Consider the following 18,106-nt stretch of genomic DNA (forward strand, 5'->3'; position numbering starts at 1 on the left):
CAAGACCACACCTATTGCAGTGAGTTGGCACTGCTCAGACCATAGGTGCTCAGAACATAGGTGCTCAGAGCATAGGTGCTCAGAGCATAGGTGCTTAGCAAATCGCTCTGAGCCACATTATCTCATCAGCTGAAGCTTTCCACATGAACAACTACTCCTGCCGTTATATCATCCACACTCTGACATCAGTGTCACTCTCCAGAATATGAGACTCAAATGACAAACTTCACAACATGTACCATGTTTCCAAAAAACAAACTCATCTTTTCAGTGTTGCCTTGAATCGGGAGTATTTTGGGGGGAAGGAACTTACAGATTAAGATAAAATTCAGAATCCTAGTGGTCCATACCTATTATCCCAGTACTTGAGTGAAGCAGGATTAATCACCATGAATTGTAGGCCAGCTTGGACTACACAGTGAGTTCCAGGCCAGCCTGAGCTACAGGATGAGAACATCTACAAAAATAAAAATAGAAAATAAAATTCATATATCATAAAATTCACTCATTTGGGAATGGTCACAGGTCTTCAACACTGTGAAGATATAAAGTTATTGGCTGCTGAGGGAGGGAAAGAGTCATATTCGTCAGTGATGTAGCCACTGGTTAAGTTGCCCTTGCTCAAGTAGATAGCTCCCTGCTCCCTACACACACACACACACACACACACACACACACACACACACACACATACACACACACCAAGTGTAGTAGTTGTAGAACTTCGGAAGGGGTTCAGTGGTAGAGAAAGGGATAAAATACTGGGGATGACTATTATCAAAATAGATCATACAAATGTATAAAATTGTGAAAGACTTTTTTAAAAACCTCACCAATCTAAAGCTTGCAAATTCACTGTTAGCAGAAATTGCCCAGAGTGGGGCGATGAGTTTTAGAACATTTGTAATTCCCAAGATAAAGTCTGTATTCTTTAGTCCTTTTTCCACCAAGAACTACTGACCTACTTCCTGCTTGTATGAATTTGTCTGATCTGGGCACATCATATAAAGAACCACACTTTCTGTAATGTTCTGTAGCTGACCAGATACCTAGCTTCTTTGCATCTCCAAATAACACTGTGCTGCATGGCCAGCCACATGCTGCCCACCTACTCAACTGTAGACATCTGGATTGTTTCCACTGTGGGGCTGCTGAGAAAATGCCATTGTGAATGTATGACCAGCTTTTTGCATGACATCTTCATTCCCTTGAGCATGCCTGGGACTGATGCCACTACATGATGGGCTACTTGACACTTGCTCTATGAAGAAGCAACAACATCTGCTTCCCCGTGTGTGCACCATCCTTCATTCCCATCAGTGATGTAAGCACCTGCTTTTCTCACATCCTTGGCACTAACCAGCACCCTCCTTTCATAGTGGCTGTCCATGGTATCTCCCTGTGGGTTTTTAATCTCATTTCCTGGTATCCAGTGATACCAAGTATCTTTTCATATGCTTTAGTACACATGTGTCTTTCTAAAAGATCCTCTGCTGATGTAACTTTTTTTTATGTGTATGAGTCATGAGCCTCTTGTCCCAGCTGATTACTGAGATTATGTGTATCACTGTGCTCTGTTTCTTTGCCTGTTTTTAAAGATTTGGGTGTCTCTTTATTATTGGATAGTTTTCATTCTCTACTACACTTTAAAATTTAACCCCGGGTAAGGAGGATTTGACTTCAGTTTCATGTCTCTTGCCAGGAAACAAGACACTATCCCAGCGACACTTCAGTCCTGAAATCTGTGGCTCTTAAATCTCTTTTTGGTTCACAGATACCTTCAAGAATCTAACTCACTTCTGACTGACTGTCAAAGCAGCAGCATAAAACATCCAGATTCCAGGTTTCCACAGAGGAAAGGACGAACAATGTGTTGGGACTATCAAACTTTCTTAGATCAAACTTTAGAGGCTGCTCTAAAGCCTGCAAGGCCATCATTCCTCCCCCAGCCCCACCCAGATTTTCCCTTTGGTCCAACGTCATGCTTTCATGCCCAGAACCTTCTCAGACCCCGTTCCTCTGCTCACACTTCAGCCCTATACCTTCAACCTGTAACTGTGTGGAAGCAAAGCAAACTGTCAGGAGAACACTGAAATCTCCACACTCTCGTCACCTCAACAACTCTTCACTAAGCCTGAACAAGGGAGACTTCTCTTAAGGTAGGCATCTGCTCCAGGCTTGGAGGTACCAGAAACCTATGAAGTAAATGTGTTTTCTCCTCTTCCTTTGCCCTCAAGAAGCAAATGGGATGCTGGCCTCGAGCAACTGTGTTGGTGCATCCATCACTGTCTCCCGCCCCTACTTTCCCTTTGATCCAGATCTACTCTGTGGCTCTTCGAGTTCCACTGTTTTGCTGTTCTTATCCTCCTGCCTCAGCCTTCTGGACGCTGGACCTCCAGGCATGTGCCGCCATGCCTGGCTATGACACAGAGTTTTGTCTGTTAGGTCTATCTTTCAGGCACAAGCTGACAACCCCCTTTCTCTCCTCTCTGTCCTATGCTTCAAGACTCTTCATGACAACGGTTTATGTCACCCATGTCCTCAGTGATGTACAGCTTATTTAAAGTATTTTTCTCACCTGGAACTTGTAGGTTCTAGATGCAAGGAAAAAGCTGTCTGCAAACAGAAAACACCAGGCACAGCTCTGCCAGGGCTTCCTTGTCACTCGGGGAACTGGTCTGTCCCTGCTCCTCCCAGTGAAGACATGAGATGGAATTCAAAACCTCCTTCAGACTCATCTACACAGCCCTTTAGAAATCTATCTTCAGTAAATCCTCTTAACCCCAGTAACATTTTCCTCATTGTAGAGAGAAGTACAAGAAGGCCAGTGGTTGGGACTTTCATGCCCCCACCATGGTTACTGAGTGCCCCCATATGGGCAGCATGCTGCTTGGCCCTTAGGAACAGAGACCAAGAAAGGCAACAAGTCGAGGCCAGTGCTGTGACAGCACTTAGGACACCATGAGAGGAAGAGCAGCTCCCTGCCCTGGCCAGTGCAGCCACACAGGATGAAGCCAAGCAACCAGGTGCTGTGGGGCCAATCCGCAGCACCAGTGTGGAAAGAAGAGGCCAGGAGGGCAGCATGCATAGCAGCAGGAGGGCAGCAGGAGGGCATCTTAAGGATGACCTTGATTCCTGGCTCAGCATATCCATGCCTCCTAGATGGGTTTATGCAGGGTGTGAGAAGCCCCTGTCTCCGAGAGCCATAATTCAAGTAACAAAACCTTCTCAGAGGGTTAAGAGCCCACAGAGGTCAAGAAACCTAACTGAGCAGCTCTCTGAGGGCAGCACCATGAGTGCTGTCCACAGGTCCAGACCATGGAGGCCCTGAGGGCCACAATACATCATTTGGATTTTATTCTGAATACAGTAAGAAGCCTCTGTGGATTGCAAAGTAGAAAGCAGTAACATTTCATTCATGCTCTAAAAGCATAGCTCTGGACACTCTGTAAAAATGAATTATTGGTGTCGGGTACCAGAGTGGTACAAGGAGGGAGGCCACGTCCAAATTCTAGATGAGAGTAGCTTGTGACAGTGAAACCACAGTGGGTGAACCTGAGGGAAGCAGAAGCCGCATGGCCTCCCAGTAACTGGAAAGAGAACACTGTCAAGAGTAGCACGGAGCAACTAGCAACCGCAAGTTTCATCCTGAGGTGGCGTCTTGGCCAGAGAGAAAGTCGGGAGCTCTCTGCTGAAAATATAAAATGCTAGGCCCTTTTCGGATTACCAAATAATGGCATCTCACAAAATGGAGGCACATCTGATTGCCTGACTGTAGAGAACACTGGGCTACATCGTAAGAGCTTGGGAACAGATGAAAAGTTCTAGAGCAGAGGCATCCAGGGCACTCTAACACACAAGTCAGAAGAGGAAGAGCTAGTGATTGTGGATGAGGTGAAGACACCAGGCAGACAGAGGGTAGCCAGCAGCGCCAGGTCACAGAAGCCAAGGAAGGATGGGAAGAGGCCGCTGTGTGGAATAATGTTCAGAGATTAGGTCATTAGTAATCTCCAAGGCAGACAGCAGCTTCAAGGTGGAGAGGGCTCAGAAAAGAGGAGACAAACCAGAAACCATCACTACAGCCTCTTATTTCTAGAAATGTTTGCTGAAGAGGAGCAAATATATGGAGTAGGTGGGCAGTTTTTCTGTTGCTTATGTGCTAATGGAAAAGACCCTCTAGCCGAGAGAACAGAAGGAGCTGTCCTTGAGCTGCCAAGTCCAGCATGTGCCTTTTCCTTGCCCTGACTGTATGATCCGCTTCTGTACTGGTCTGGCTCCTATGATCCTCAGTTGCCTAGAAATTTTTTTTAAATTTCTGCTTTTAAAAATTCCTGCTCTCCCCTCTCCATGCCCTCCTTAGTTGTCAACAATGGCTTCAGGTCCTTTCTCCCATCTGACCCTCTCCTCAGTGTACAAATGCTAAGCATTCACACTAGATGTCCCATGAGTTCCACATACTAAATCCAGCTCTGACCTATGCAATCCTCTCTTCTCCTTGAGGGTGTACAAAAGCCTCCTGGCCAAAGACTTCACCATGACCCCTTGACACACTTGTAGCCAGACTTTGCACCTTACAACATGAGAAAGTGTAAGAAGCTAGCTGAGCAACTTCACAACCATGCTTCCACTACATACTTCCTTTAAGGGAAGCTTTGTATAGTAAAATCTTTATTTTAATTAGTACACAGCTATTCATATGTAAGTCAGAAAGAAAAAGTATTGCTCTGTGATAATAAATATTCATGTGAGAAGTCTGCAAAGTGGTTTATTCTCCCAAGTTACTATTGGAAGCAGTCCTTCACACAAGCCAGTGAAAAATACCTAAGTGCCCGACCTGCAGATTCTTCAGTGCTGCTCTTGCAGGCATCGCTTTCTTAGAACTTTATAACCAGTCTTCTGTCTGTGGCTGTGCGGGACTACACGAGAGCTGTGAACTGCCTCACTGTCTTCTCGCTCTCTCTTTTCAGCTCTTCAATGTGGGCATCCAGGCGCTCTAGAATATGGTGAGACCTCAGCTCCTCCTCTTCTAGAAACCTGGCAGCTATCAATCCCAGAGGAGAGACGGGCAGCGAGCACTGGGAGAGGAACAAATTGTGGTGTGTTAGGAAACAGGCATGAATGTCCTCACACTGATAGTTTTCTGCCTAGCCCTGTTAAAGGGGCAAATTTTCCTGAGAAGATATTTTCATCTTAATGCCAAGAAAGAAGAAAAGGCAAGTTCTGAAACCATCATCCCACAGATGTCTTTCTGACCCAGAGTGTCCATGTAAAGTGTACAGAATGTCGTCAGTAGTCTCAGTTCAGACTAGAGTGCCCGCCTGCCACTCACAGGAGAGTACAGCCAAGGCCTGCTATTTCAAAACTCTGCATGTTACTCACTTTAAATCACTGAAAATCTACAGAAACAAACTAAATACCAGTTAAAAATCAATATTTTTTTCTTTTTAAAAATTCCATCCCATGGTCTTTGATCTGCAACTCTTGGTTGTGGTGACATTTCTGATCTCAGATTTTTTAAGGTAACACAGGAAACCTAGCACATGCAGCTCACTCTCATTTAATGATGTACTTTGGAAGTCACCTTAAACGCTGAGTTAGCACAATCATTGCCTCCAGGGGAAATAAACACACACAGTATAAACATATATACACCCTCTTGTCTCCATTTGACAAAACAGAAATGGGTTTCAGAAGTGAGAAATTACTTTCCCAAGGCTACCACCGTAACTAGTGCTGGAATTAAGGCTCTCACACTACCTGGTGCTACCTGCCATCGACTTGTAAACACTGAGACAGGAACGAAAACATGAGGCCATCTTTGCCCCCTCCAGTGAGAACATGCGAGTCAGCTCTCTTGGCTTTCTGTGTGTCCACATGTGGGAACAGCAGGGCCACAGAACAGCTCAAAGGACCATAAAACAGGCGAGTCCTGAATAATCAGGACCAACTGTGTTGGCCCTGTAGAGTGACCATCAACTACCTGACTTCTCAGAAGGAAACAATGACGCTCACACTAATTGGAAAAGGTGACATTTGTGAAATCACATCATCACAGGGCAGGGAAAGTTGGTTGCCAAACTTAGAATAAAGGCACTTTTCAGGACATTGATTTTTTTTTTCTCCGAACTATGTGTAAGTAAAATGACATTTATTTTGAAAACTATAGGAAAATCTTTCCATGGAATGGCTGACATTTAAAAACAAACAAACAAACAAATAACAAAACAAAAGGTTACTAAACTTTCACAAAGACACACTGCAGCTGACAACAGTCAATGAATAGCTCAACACCTGGGCTTCACAATGGAGGGTAAAGAACACTGGAGCCCAGTGGTGAGGATGAGGAACCAGAATGAAACCAAAGACAGCCTCTGCCCTCCCTGTGCCCTCCGACCCCCCCCACACACACACACAGGACATCACAGGTACCCAAATCATGCTCTGTATACCTCAGGTGAACTACCCTCAGCCTCAGGCCACCAGCTCCTTCCCAACAGCCCCTCTTTTCCTTCCTCGCTATCCATGCTTGAGACAGAGTTCTTGATTCAGTCCCTGCAGCATGGGCAGCCCTCTCAGGGAAGGGCAGGCAGGAAGGTGCAGGCTAAAGTCAGTGAATACCTACAGTCATACTGTAAGTATACAGAACTTGAATTTGAAGTCATCTTGTTTGAATGTGCCTTCACAAGTAAAACTGCAAATATGAAAGTACTATGGGGTACTGTCTGGGATCCAGTAAGAGAAAGAATCACCCTCTTTATCTTAAAAATAAAAATAAAAATAAATATTAAGATGAGAAAGTTTTCATACCGAAGATACAAACTCTTCTTGGTCATTCATACAGTCAGACAGACTGTCAGAAAAGTTGGCATCATTTATATCTAGCATTGAAGGCAAAGAGCGAGCCTGAAATACAAAGTTGGAAGGCAGAGAGATGGTGGAGCTGTCGGGGCTGATGTGAGAACTCAGGGGGCTGGGGCCCCTGGCAACGGGGTTTATGCTATCCAACGTTTGTCCTCGAGGCGAGTGGTGACCTGTTTTGTACTGCTCAGTCTGTATTCCATCATGTCTGTGCTGGCCATGGGCTGGCCTGGATAGCAGATTAGAAAACAAAATAAATGAAAAACTGTAGCAACTTTTCTTTCCAATAAATGCTTAAAGAAGCGTGTTCACAAGAGGCTAAGCAGCAGGACTCTGTTGCTTAGAAACGAGCAGCCCTCTTGGAGACAAGTGCTCCTCACCCCCCCGCCCCAGGCTCTGCTCCCATGCTTCCATCGCAGCAGAGGCCAAACAAGCTGCCACTATGGGTCAGAAGGAACAGGGCCAGGGCACCCCGTGCACAGAGAAAGCACGTAATGTCATTGTGGGTGAGAGTGGGGGTGGGGGTGCCAACAAAGGCTTCTGATAGGAAAACACACAAGCTACACAGAACAAACAAAAGCCAGTTGGCTTCTCACTGAAATGACCCTTCTTATGGTAACAACATAAAATTAATTGATCAAAAATACAATGGGCTCTTTTTATAGAAAGCCACATTTTACTTCTTATGGAACAGGTGTGATGAAGGTGGTGGGAGGCAGCATGAAAAGACTCTGGGGAACAAGACGGTGTTCACACCTACACTCAGGGTGCACACAACAAAGGCTGTGATGAAACAAGGGCTGAAGCAAAGCACCTGAGTGGCTTGTGCACACTGCAGTCAGAGTTAGACCACAGCCTGTGATGGCTGCACATCTCTAAGCCAGAAAGTCTTCTCAAAACAGGATCACACTGTAGCACACACACTTCAAAGAGACTTTTAAGAAACTTTACTTAAGCTCTGCATTCTTGAACCCGGCTGCTCTGCTGTGTGCTGGGTTAAAGGTCCTGCCATCTTTCTTTTTGCACACGTGAGTAGCATGCTCCAGCTGAGACTTGGTGCTCATCAAATCTTTCTGTAGTTGTTGATTTTCAGACACTAATTTATTTAACGCCTCAATATAATTCTCCTGAAGGTCTGCTAGTGAAATCTCTTTTGCCTAATAAAAAAAGAACACTAGAATCACTAGTATGTTTAAAGGTACTTATGATCAATCTACAGCAGTGCTGGCTGAGATACTTTTGTTTTAACCATGGCTTTACTTAGAGAAAGTAAAGATTTGCCTTTGGCCCTCTTATGATGAACACAGGAAAAGTATCAGTCTGCATAGAGTGAACAAAAGGACAAAGTTAAAGACAGGATGGCTTCCCCGTGTACATGAGCATCCAAGGGATGAAAACAGGGCAGAGAAAAGCTTCAAGAATCAGAGACAGGAAAGCAAGAAGAATGAGGAGCCCCCTTCCCACCCTAGCCTCACCCTCACACACAATACCTGTGGAAGGAAATTAAGAAAATAATTTAAACACAAGGGTCTAAAGAGAATTCTGGCCAAAGGGAGCAGCTTTAAAATAAATACCCTTTCATCTTAAACACTTTTTGGCATGCAGTTTTATATGAAGTTAGCAACATAAAAGCAGGACTCAATTTTATGGCAGGAATTCTACCATGAACTGGCCTTGGTTCTATGATCATACATTGTATTTCTTGATAATACACATCTACTTTTATTTCTAATTTTTTCATTTAATTAGCATTCTATGAAATTATGGTGATCTTTACAGCTTAATGTATCTCATTTTCTGCAAAGAAAAATTGTGAAAGTAAGCTAGTCAATAGAGTTCTGATGAACATAATTTACCTGTCAACTCACAAGTGTATAAATAAATACCTGTAAACTATGAATTACAAGATCTTTCAGTAGCTGTTCATGTTTTATAACCTCTCAAGAGAAGTGTATTCACAGGACACATGCTACACTGTCAAGTCCCTGGGACCCAGCTTTGTATTTGTAAAATGCAGGGCTACACTTTAAAGTGGTCAATATTAATCAATCAAAGCTGCTGGTTTCATTAAGATAATTAGGTTAATTTGGAAAAGTAAATCCACCTTCCTGGGCGATAACACGCAAACAAGCATTTCCTGGTAATTATGCTTTGATAACCTGTACAGATATTTGTACTGTATGTAACTCTGAAACCAGAAAAAGCTAAAGCTGACAGGAGTTTTACCACTTTGATGTCTGAAATCATTCACCCAGCATTTCTTAACCTATGCGTCATGACCCCTTTAGCAAACATCTATCTCCAAAAATATTTAGATTACAATTCATATCAGTAGCAAAATTATAGTTATGAAGTAGCAACAAAAATAATTGCATGGTTGGGGTCACTACGACATGAGGAGCTGTACTGAAGGGTCACAACAGTAGGAAGGTTGGGAACCACTGTACATACCTAAAGAAGGATAAACTTGTCTTTTCTGTGCATCTTTCAGAAATCTCCAAGAGCTACTACTACCTTATTAACAATTATTCCAGGCACATGGGTAGGAAAGGTAGCATGACAACTGTGAAGCAAGGCAGTGGGGAAGAGGCTCAGTTCCCATCAGGGTCAGGAAAAACTCAGCTCCACAGAACAGGTCTCTAATGTGAACAGGGAGCTACTCTAATACTGACAAATGACACATTTTTAAAGAGCACTATAGTGTAAACCAGTTTAGTCCACACATCACTACTCACTCGTACAAAGTCATTTGTTGGCTACACTCTCACTAATTCACCTACTTGCTCATCCATTTACCCACCCACCTACTAATCCATCCATTCATTATCCATCCATCTCATCATTAAGGCAGCCAGCTTGTTAGCCATGTGCCACCCCCGCCTCCATCCATCTTCCACCTCCTTGATAAAACTTTATAAAATATTTAGCTATGGGATTGAGAGAATGGTTCAGTTGGTAAAGGACTTGCCATTCAAGAGGACCAGAGCTCAGATCTATAATACTCATGTAAATGCTGGCCGAGTGGACATGGTAGACTACTGGTAATCCTAGTACTTGGAAAAAGGAGACAGGATCTCTGGAGCAAGCTGGCTAGCCAGACCAGCCCAATTGGCAAGCTTAGGGTCCAAGTGAGAGACCCTGCCTCAATACAAAAGGTGGAGACTGATAGAGGAAGACACCCAATATCAACCCCTAGCTTTCATACACTCACACACATACATGCATGTACTCACATGTGCGCATTCACAATCACCCACCATGTATACAAAAATAAAATTATATTAAATATTTTAAATGTTTGGCTATTGTCTCCTCTATTTTTTTCCATCCATATGGGTTTGTGCTTTAAAAAAATGTTTTTTCATTATAGTATCAAAGGAATATGGAGTGGCAGAAAAATTAAATGACTATTTCTATCTTAAATGACAGCATATTTCAGAGTACAATCACAAATCAACTATGTAGGTAACGAGTTTATTTCACAATACCTGCTGTGCCCATTTCTGAACTTTTACTCCTATAAGATGGGTTCTCTGGGGATGCAAACAGCTGAGGACACTGAAGAACATGACTATTAATATCACAGGTGTAAATACCCAGGCGGACTTGGGGCTGGATGTATTTACAAGCTTCATGTCCATGACCCAACTGTACCAAAGGCAATCTCTGTACATAGGAGAGCCTGCTCTTAAAATGCTTGCTAAGAGAGGTCATATATTAACGCTGTAAATCATTATCAAGCCTATTAGCAAGAAAAACTTATTTTAAAAATGTTGGTTATTAGGTAAGTTTAATAGCTTCCCTTGGTCACTTGAATTTACATTTCTATAAAATATCCACTTAGTTCTTCGCCCTTTTCCTATCATCTCTGTAGGACATTACTTGCTGGCACTTTATGTTAGTTAGCCTGTGTCTACGTATATGCCACTGCTTCATGTCTGTTTGTTTCTCTCACAGGACTAATGCTGTCAATCCAGGGCCTCCTGCTAGGCGAGTGCTCTCCCTCTAAGCTTCAGTCCCAGCCCCTCTGTTGTTGTATTCAGAGACAGGGTCTTGTCCAGTTTGACCTAGCACTCTTGGTCCTCCTGCCTCCTTCTTGAGAGTAGCTAGGATTGTAAGTGTGAGCCGCCTCTTGGCTTCTTTACCGAGCCTTTTGCCATCCTGAAATTTTACTTTTTATGTTATAAAATCCTTTATGGCTTCATTATGCTTAGAGAATCTTGCTCATTAAAAGATTATGAAAACAGTCCCCCCCCCCTTTCCTAGTTTAAATAGTGTTCTTCTAGACTTTTGCACTTTCTTCGCTCTCAGCCTCCATGACTGAAATTGGAACTACCTGGGAGCAAATGGGGAGCCTTTTTTGACTATGTATCTTTTTGGAGGCAGAATAATCCCTGGAAGTTCAGAAAAAAGGAATTCAATCTTCAGACATTTGACCTACACCAAAAAAAGATGGGTCAGCATGGATGCACCATTTTATAAATTATAAGACTTTTAAATATGAATATCATGCTGTCTGTTAGCCAATCCTGTTCTGATTCCACAGTAGCTTAGATGTCTTTCTCATATTCTCTACTAAATTACTATAATGTCTTTAGAGTCAAGAATTTGATCATTTATCCTGTGTTCAATCTAGCACTAAGTATTCTAGAATATTTGAGTAAATGAATTATGCTTCTTAGAAATAAAATTAAAACTAAATTATTTCAAGAATGGCATGCTTTATAATAGACACTGAGCATAATAACATAGTACTAAAAGCAGCACCAATGTCCATTTCAAAACCACTGTCAGCACTATGTTGAACCCTTTCCAGATACTTCACTTGCTAAGCACAGACTTATCACACCTAACAGGAGAAATATCCTACTGCTACAGCAAGTCTGGATCTCATTTGAGATTCTATCTACTAAAGGACCGTTCAAACTAGTTTAATTCTACCTCCTTCTAACATCAACATTAACAGTTACGTTCAAAGGATTTAAAAATACAAAAGCGAAGTGACAATGTGTGTACCTCATGCAAGCCCAGTTCCAGCTTCATCACTGTTTCAGAAAGACGGCGATTTTCTAATTTGAGAGATTCCAGCTGACTCAGAATCTCCTGCAAAAGGAAAATCGGAAGAGGTAGGGGGGTGGCACATAAATCAAATATATCTTACAAAGCTTTTCCACATAATTTTCTCTAGTCTACCTAGTCTAGTCTATATTCTCTATCCATATAGATAAACTTTTTAAATGTTTGTACATATGGGGTGCTGTGTGTGTTGTATGCTCATGAGAGCACAGGTGTGCCTTGCCATGTTTGTTTGCAGAGACCAGAACCAGCGAGTCCTCAGAATTCACCTGTCTCTGCTGCCCCCAGCCCTGCAGTGCTAGGGTAATAACAGAACATGCAGCCATGCCTGACTTTTTATGTAGGCTCTGGGAATCCCAACTCAGGTCCTCATGCTTGCAGAGAAAAGGCTTTCGCTCCCTCAGCCATCTCCCAGGCCTTACATGTACTTTTTAAGAGTGTGTCAAAGGTGTTAGCAGTAAATTAGCACACATGTGATTAAATGTCACTCAGTGATGAATGGGACTAAGGGAGCGAAGTTTCAGCCATGGGAAGACCCTTAGCCACACCCTGCTTCCACCTCTAATCGACTTTCTACTGCCAACACCACGTGGGACTGCGCTTTCATAAAACGTTCATTTGTTCTCAGCTCTCACTCTGCCGAACTTTTCTGCTATATTATCTCTATGATAAGATTTCTGCCTCCTAGGGCTGGAGAGATGGCTCAGTGGCTAAGAGCGCTGACTGCTTCCAGAGGTTCTGAGTTCAATTCCCAGCAACCACATGGTGGCTCACAACCATCTGTAATGGGATCTGATATCTCCTTCTGGTGAGCCTGAAGACTGTGACAGCGCACTTATATAAAATAAATAAATCTAAAAAACAAAAACAAAAACAAAACAAAACAAAACTTTTCATGGTCTTCTTCAGACACTGAGGAACTCCTTCAATGCTCCTTCTAAAGTTCCCTCTTATTCTTTCACCCCTGAGAAATCTCCTAATGACACAAGTCACTCTTTTGCATACTCTATTGCCTTTTCACTATAACTGCCATATCTGGGGAGAGGGATTTCAAATGCTACCTTCATACAAAGACTTCCACAACTAAATGACCAACCCTTGAATTTCAGGCTTTCCGTGGAGCCAACTAACCAATGTTTCCATATAAAAGTTCAGGCTTTATCTGAAATCAAATATGCCAAGCCAATGTCCCCTCCACTAGCTACCATGGGCATCTTTTACAGAAATGTATCATCTTTCACAACAGTGCAACCATTTTCAGTCTCATCACAAGGCACTACTCAGCTACTCGAGCTTCATCCCTCAGTAACAGCTTCTTTCCCTGTCTCTCCGTTACCCTAGTCTAATCAAACACAGAGCCTAGCCAACTGTGAAGCCAACGATATCCAGAACGCATCCATTTCCCATTTCCCTTGAATGGTAGGCCTTTGCCCACTGCACAGGCCACACCTTGTGGTCATACTAGTTCCACATGGTCCCTTCCAGTTTACTCTTCCTCATCCTGCAGTAGAGATCTTGACTCTAGATATGCAACTCTAGATGTGCCCCCAGCACCTAGTCCACGTACCACTAGGTAGTCATTTTCCTTGTCTGTATCCATCTGACCTCCCCACCAACCCTCACCATCCTGCTTGCTAACCAGCCCAAGGCAGGTGTCTACTAAAAGCTTACTGAAGTAAATATGGAAGTTATTCCTTGAATAGATTCATTCTTTAAAAACAAACAGGCAAACATTAAGTGGAGAGCTCTGGATGGACTTTACCTTATGCTCTACAGCCTTTTCTTCTGCCTTCTGCATCTCTGCCTTCAGCTGCTTTTCCATGTCTGAGGAGGAGCACTTGGCAGAAGCAATAGTGATATCTCGCTGGTGTAACTCCCGAGTTAGCTGGGAGATTTCCATCTTCATTCCTTCCAGGGCCGAACTGTAAGTCTGGTCAGCCTGTAGAATCTGTTCCTTCAACTACAGAGAGGCACAAAAGAAAACACCAAAAGTTCAGAGAAAGTAACTAGGACTCAGGCATAGAATCTACACAGCCAGTGACTCTAACACTTAGGAGACAGGAAGACTCCAAGATTGCGAGCATCCTGCTCTGGCCAATGATTTCAAGGCCAGACTGAACTTCACAGGAAGACCTCATCTGAACAAACAAGGTTTAGAGATGTAGCTCAATGGTATAGCACTTGCCGAGCATGCACAAAGCCCTAAAGAACAGAGCATTTAGAGAGAAAGACACCTGGTTAGTGGCTGCCAGGAGAGGGTTGTCATTTTCTTCCATAATGTAATCATTGGTAAATTGTTCCAGTAGATAACTCCCTACCAATGTTCATGTAATCAACCCTAGTTAAACTCAGTAGACCTAAAAGAAACACAAAGAAAAAGTAGGAAGAAGACAAGATAGGAAAGGGAGATCATAGAAGGGAATAAAAAAGGATACTATAGATGAATATGGTATAATACATTATATATATATATATATATACACATATATATATATATACATACATATAAATTGACAAGTAAATGTTTAAAATATGCAGAATTTTACAAAAAAAATTACACAAAAATTAATAAAATAAGGTAATGTTTATCTTACTTTAAAACATAAAAATTTTCCTAGATTAAATATACAGAAAATCATCAATTTACTAACTTGTATAACTATTCTGAAAGTCTGGTGGTAAACTTCAAAATCATCCACTAGGTCTCAGAAGAACATGTGCTACTCAGGGAATCAATGACAAAGTCTGTGTCTAATTTATGTAGTCTCTAAGACTTTATTCTTTTCACATTAAAATTGGTTTGTTTTGGGGGTTTTGTTTGTTTCTTTATATAGTTTTCTATTTCTCAGAAGAGAAATAACAGAAGATAAGAGGTAGAAAGGGGCAAGAGCCTTTGAGAAAGACAGCTCAGTCTATAACATGCCTGCAGCAGGAGCAGAGAGACCTTCGTATAGATTCCTAGCACCCATATAAAATTCGCCTTGGAAGATTGTATACACCTATAACCCTAGCACAGGGGAGAGAGACACCAGATACAGGTTGATTCTGGAGTTCAATGGCCAACTAAGCTAGTCAGCCAATGAATAATACTGAGTTCAGTTAGAACCCCTGAGGCAGGTGAGGATGTGGGGAGAGCGCAATAGGCAAACACTTAATATCTACTTCTTGGATTACATGTGCACACACACACACACACACACACACACACAGGAACTAGCAATAATCTCAAGAAGTAATGAAAAACACAAATTAAGCCAAGTATGGTAATCACCTCTAATCTCAGTATTTAGAATTCAAAAGGCCAGAGGATCATGAGTTTGAGGCCAAGCTGGGCTACATAACAAGACTAATCCTCTAAATAAGTCCTCTAAAACATTTACTTGTTTTTGGTATTTTGAGACAGTCTTGTCTAGCCCAGGCCGACCCTGATATCCTGTGTCTGCACCTCCCAAGGCCAGGATTAGAGTGCACCAGCACTCTGGGGACAGGACCCCTTAATAAAAAGGTTTTGAATAACTCAACAATGAGGACATTAACTGCTTCATAACACAGAGGAAATATATATTTATCTTTAGCCAATAAGAAAATAGCAAATGACAGGTCATATAATATCTTTTTTTAAGAAATAATACAATTGTTTAGAAATCATCATGAACATATTTCAATTACATTTTTAATTTACTGGCTTTCACAATTTCTTCCACATGCACATATCATCCTCTCTTATCCCTCCTTGTCCCACTGAGCATCTTCTTCCACAACTTCCATCAAACGGTCTCCTGAACTGATCCCCTTTCCAAGCACTGCCGCACCAGCCCTGAGCCCAGGCACACCACAGCTTTCACCTTCTTTATCTCTGTCCGGTACTCATTATTATGCCCTTCCATCCTCTTCAGCTCTTCATACTTTTCCATTAGTTCTTGGCTCAGCTGTTTACATGTTGAACTCACAGATTCCAAACTGTATGGCAGAAATACAATCACATATAAATGAAATTCCTGAATCCCATAAGATGGATTAGCTAAGTGTACCTTCTTGATGCCCAAGATACCTCCTACTAGCACCTTAAAGTTTATAGCCCTCATTAAAAGTCACTTGCAACTCCCCTATCACTAGATGCAGCAAACCCATCTCAACACTGAGGTAGTTCTGTCTTCTGTGTTTTCCTCCACTCCTCCCCCTCACTTAAATTTTACTGGTTACAGGATTATAAAGACACCAGCAACTTTACTAACAGTTCTGCTCTAACTGTATGGGTCTTCTCTAGCTCTATGAGAGAGAGAAAGCCACCAAGAACTGTTACGACAGACTTCATCACCCTTAACAACACACAGACATACACTTCATAGTATTCAGAACCACACAACTCTTTAAAGAGTCCCCTATTCATTATTCTTACTCCAGAGCCAATCTTCCTGAGACTGACGAGCCACAGAGGCAACATGCCTCTCATTCCAGTGCTCTTTCCTGACAGGGTCAGTTTGCACCCAAACTGCTAAGTTCTGCTTCTACCATGAGCCTCTGCTCTATGCCTGCCTCTTTGTATCAATGCAATTGTTCCTTCACAACAAAGCACCTCCTTCCCCTAGCCCTTGATGGCCAATACCTTCTCAGGAACTAAACTGGCACTGACCTAATTAGAGTTACCCCAGTCCCCAGCCCCTGTTCATCTTCTTTAATCCAATTTTTATAACTTAAAGGTAAATTAAAGAATTTCTTATAGAAATTTTCTACTTTAAATATGCTAATTTAAATTCCTCAAGTCCTTTAACGTGAATATTTTATCTCTGAAAGTGAAAGCTCTATGGTTAAAGTATTTACTTCTTATGCCTGCCAAACTTAGCCACTAGCCCTCACCCCTACAGCATACGCTTCTAAATTGCTTTTACAAATGCTCAGTACTACATTATTTCACAAACAAAGCCAACTTGCCAGATAAGTTATCATTCAAAAATGTCATTGTTAGGAGCTGAAGAGATGGCTCAGCAGTTAGGAGCATTTGTTTCTCCTCCAGAGGACCCAGGTTCAATACCACGTACCTACACGGCAGCTCACAACTATCTGTAACTCCAGCTCAAGGCTTGCTGACACCCTCACACAGACATACATGCGAGCAAAACACCAATGCACATGAAACAAAAATAAAATAAAAACATCATCTTTGTAGTACAATAACACAAAAACCAAGATTAAGCTCCGGCTTTCCTGTTTTAGGTGCTATTCAAATTAAACACCACACTGTTTACAACAGTCTTTTGTCCACTAGATTTCTCAAAGAAAAAAATGTAAGCCATCCTCACTGAACACTCTTATTTACTCAGTCTAATTTTATTTCCAGAAGTTCTAGAATTCATATTTATCTACTTAGTTCCATGGTTACAGTGTTTGATAAACACTGAGGCTAACGGAGCAATAAAGTCAGAGATTACACTGTCCTAGCCACTAGGAAAGAGCAGGACCTGAGGGCTAAGGTGTTTGGTGCAGTGCTGGAGACCAAACCCTAAGGTACAACTTCTGAACCTGACAAGAAAACCATGAAGATTATCAGAAAGCCAATGGGGGAGGGGATGACAACTAGGATTAAAAACGTAAGTTTTCATTACATTATCAAAAGACCACTAGTAAGCTTTATTTAGCACACGGTAGGTGGAGCACACCTTTAATCCAGCACTTGGGAGGCAAAGGCAGGCCAGTCTCTAAGTTTGAGATTACCGTGGTCTACAGAAAAGAGTTCTAGAACAGCCAAGGACACACAGGAAAACAAAAAACTGTCTCAAAAAACAAAAACAAATGACAACAGTACTACTAATAGTAATAACAATAGTAAGTTCTATTTGCTCAGTCTAGAGAATACACCTCAATAGTGATCACTAGTGTCTCACACACTCTAAAAGGTGTAAAGCAAAGGACTGCACACAGCATACTGAATAGTAGCCATTTCCAGAAGCAGCAAAATGAAAACAAAAGAGTACAATGTATCAAGACAACTTAGAAAGTGTAAAGTGGCGTTTCTGCTTGTTATGTTTGCCTAAAAGCTAATAGCTTATATAAATATTTTATATTTTACCCACACAAAAAACTAGTATACAAGCAACTATAATGAGTTTAAAACAAAATATCGAACTCTTCCCAACAAAAAGTTTACAAATGACAAACAAAACAAAGTTTGTAA

The 18,106-nt window shown here is 42.0% G+C and overlaps 1 protein-coding gene across 10 annotated transcripts in view; it reads right to left on the reverse strand.

Moving 5' to 3' along the window:
• Positions 1 to 4,693: 4,693 nt before the first annotated feature.
• CEP63 (centrosomal protein 63) overlaps positions 4,694 to 18,106 on the reverse strand; it is a 41,231-nt gene continuing 27,818 nt past the window's right edge. For 7 of the 10 annotated variants that reach the window (XM_080934575.1, XM_080934571.1, XM_080934574.1 and 4 more), the window contains 6 exons: positions 15,780 to 15,894; positions 13,697 to 13,894; positions 11,875 to 11,961; positions 7,810 to 8,015; positions 6,808 to 7,087; positions 4,694 to 5,075 (listed from right to left, as the gene is read on the reverse strand). In XM_080934575.1, coding sequence (XP_080790701.1) covers positions 4,917 to 5,075; positions 6,808 to 7,087; positions 7,810 to 8,015; positions 11,875 to 11,961; positions 13,697 to 13,894; positions 15,780 to 15,894 — 1,045 coding nt within the window. In that variant the 3' untranslated portion in view covers positions 4,694 to 4,916. Of the gene's footprint in view, positions 5,076 to 6,807; positions 7,088 to 7,809; positions 8,016 to 11,874; positions 11,962 to 13,696; positions 13,895 to 15,779; positions 15,895 to 18,106 lie in introns of those variants that run through there. The other 3 variants (XM_080934578.1, XM_080934576.1, XM_080934577.1) reach the window with 2 other exon arrangements.

The sequence above is a fragment of the Micromys minutus genome, assembly GCF_963924665.1.
Source record: "Micromys minutus genome assembly, chromosome: 21".
Lineage (NCBI taxonomy): Eukaryota > Metazoa > Chordata > Mammalia > Rodentia > Muridae > Micromys > Micromys minutus.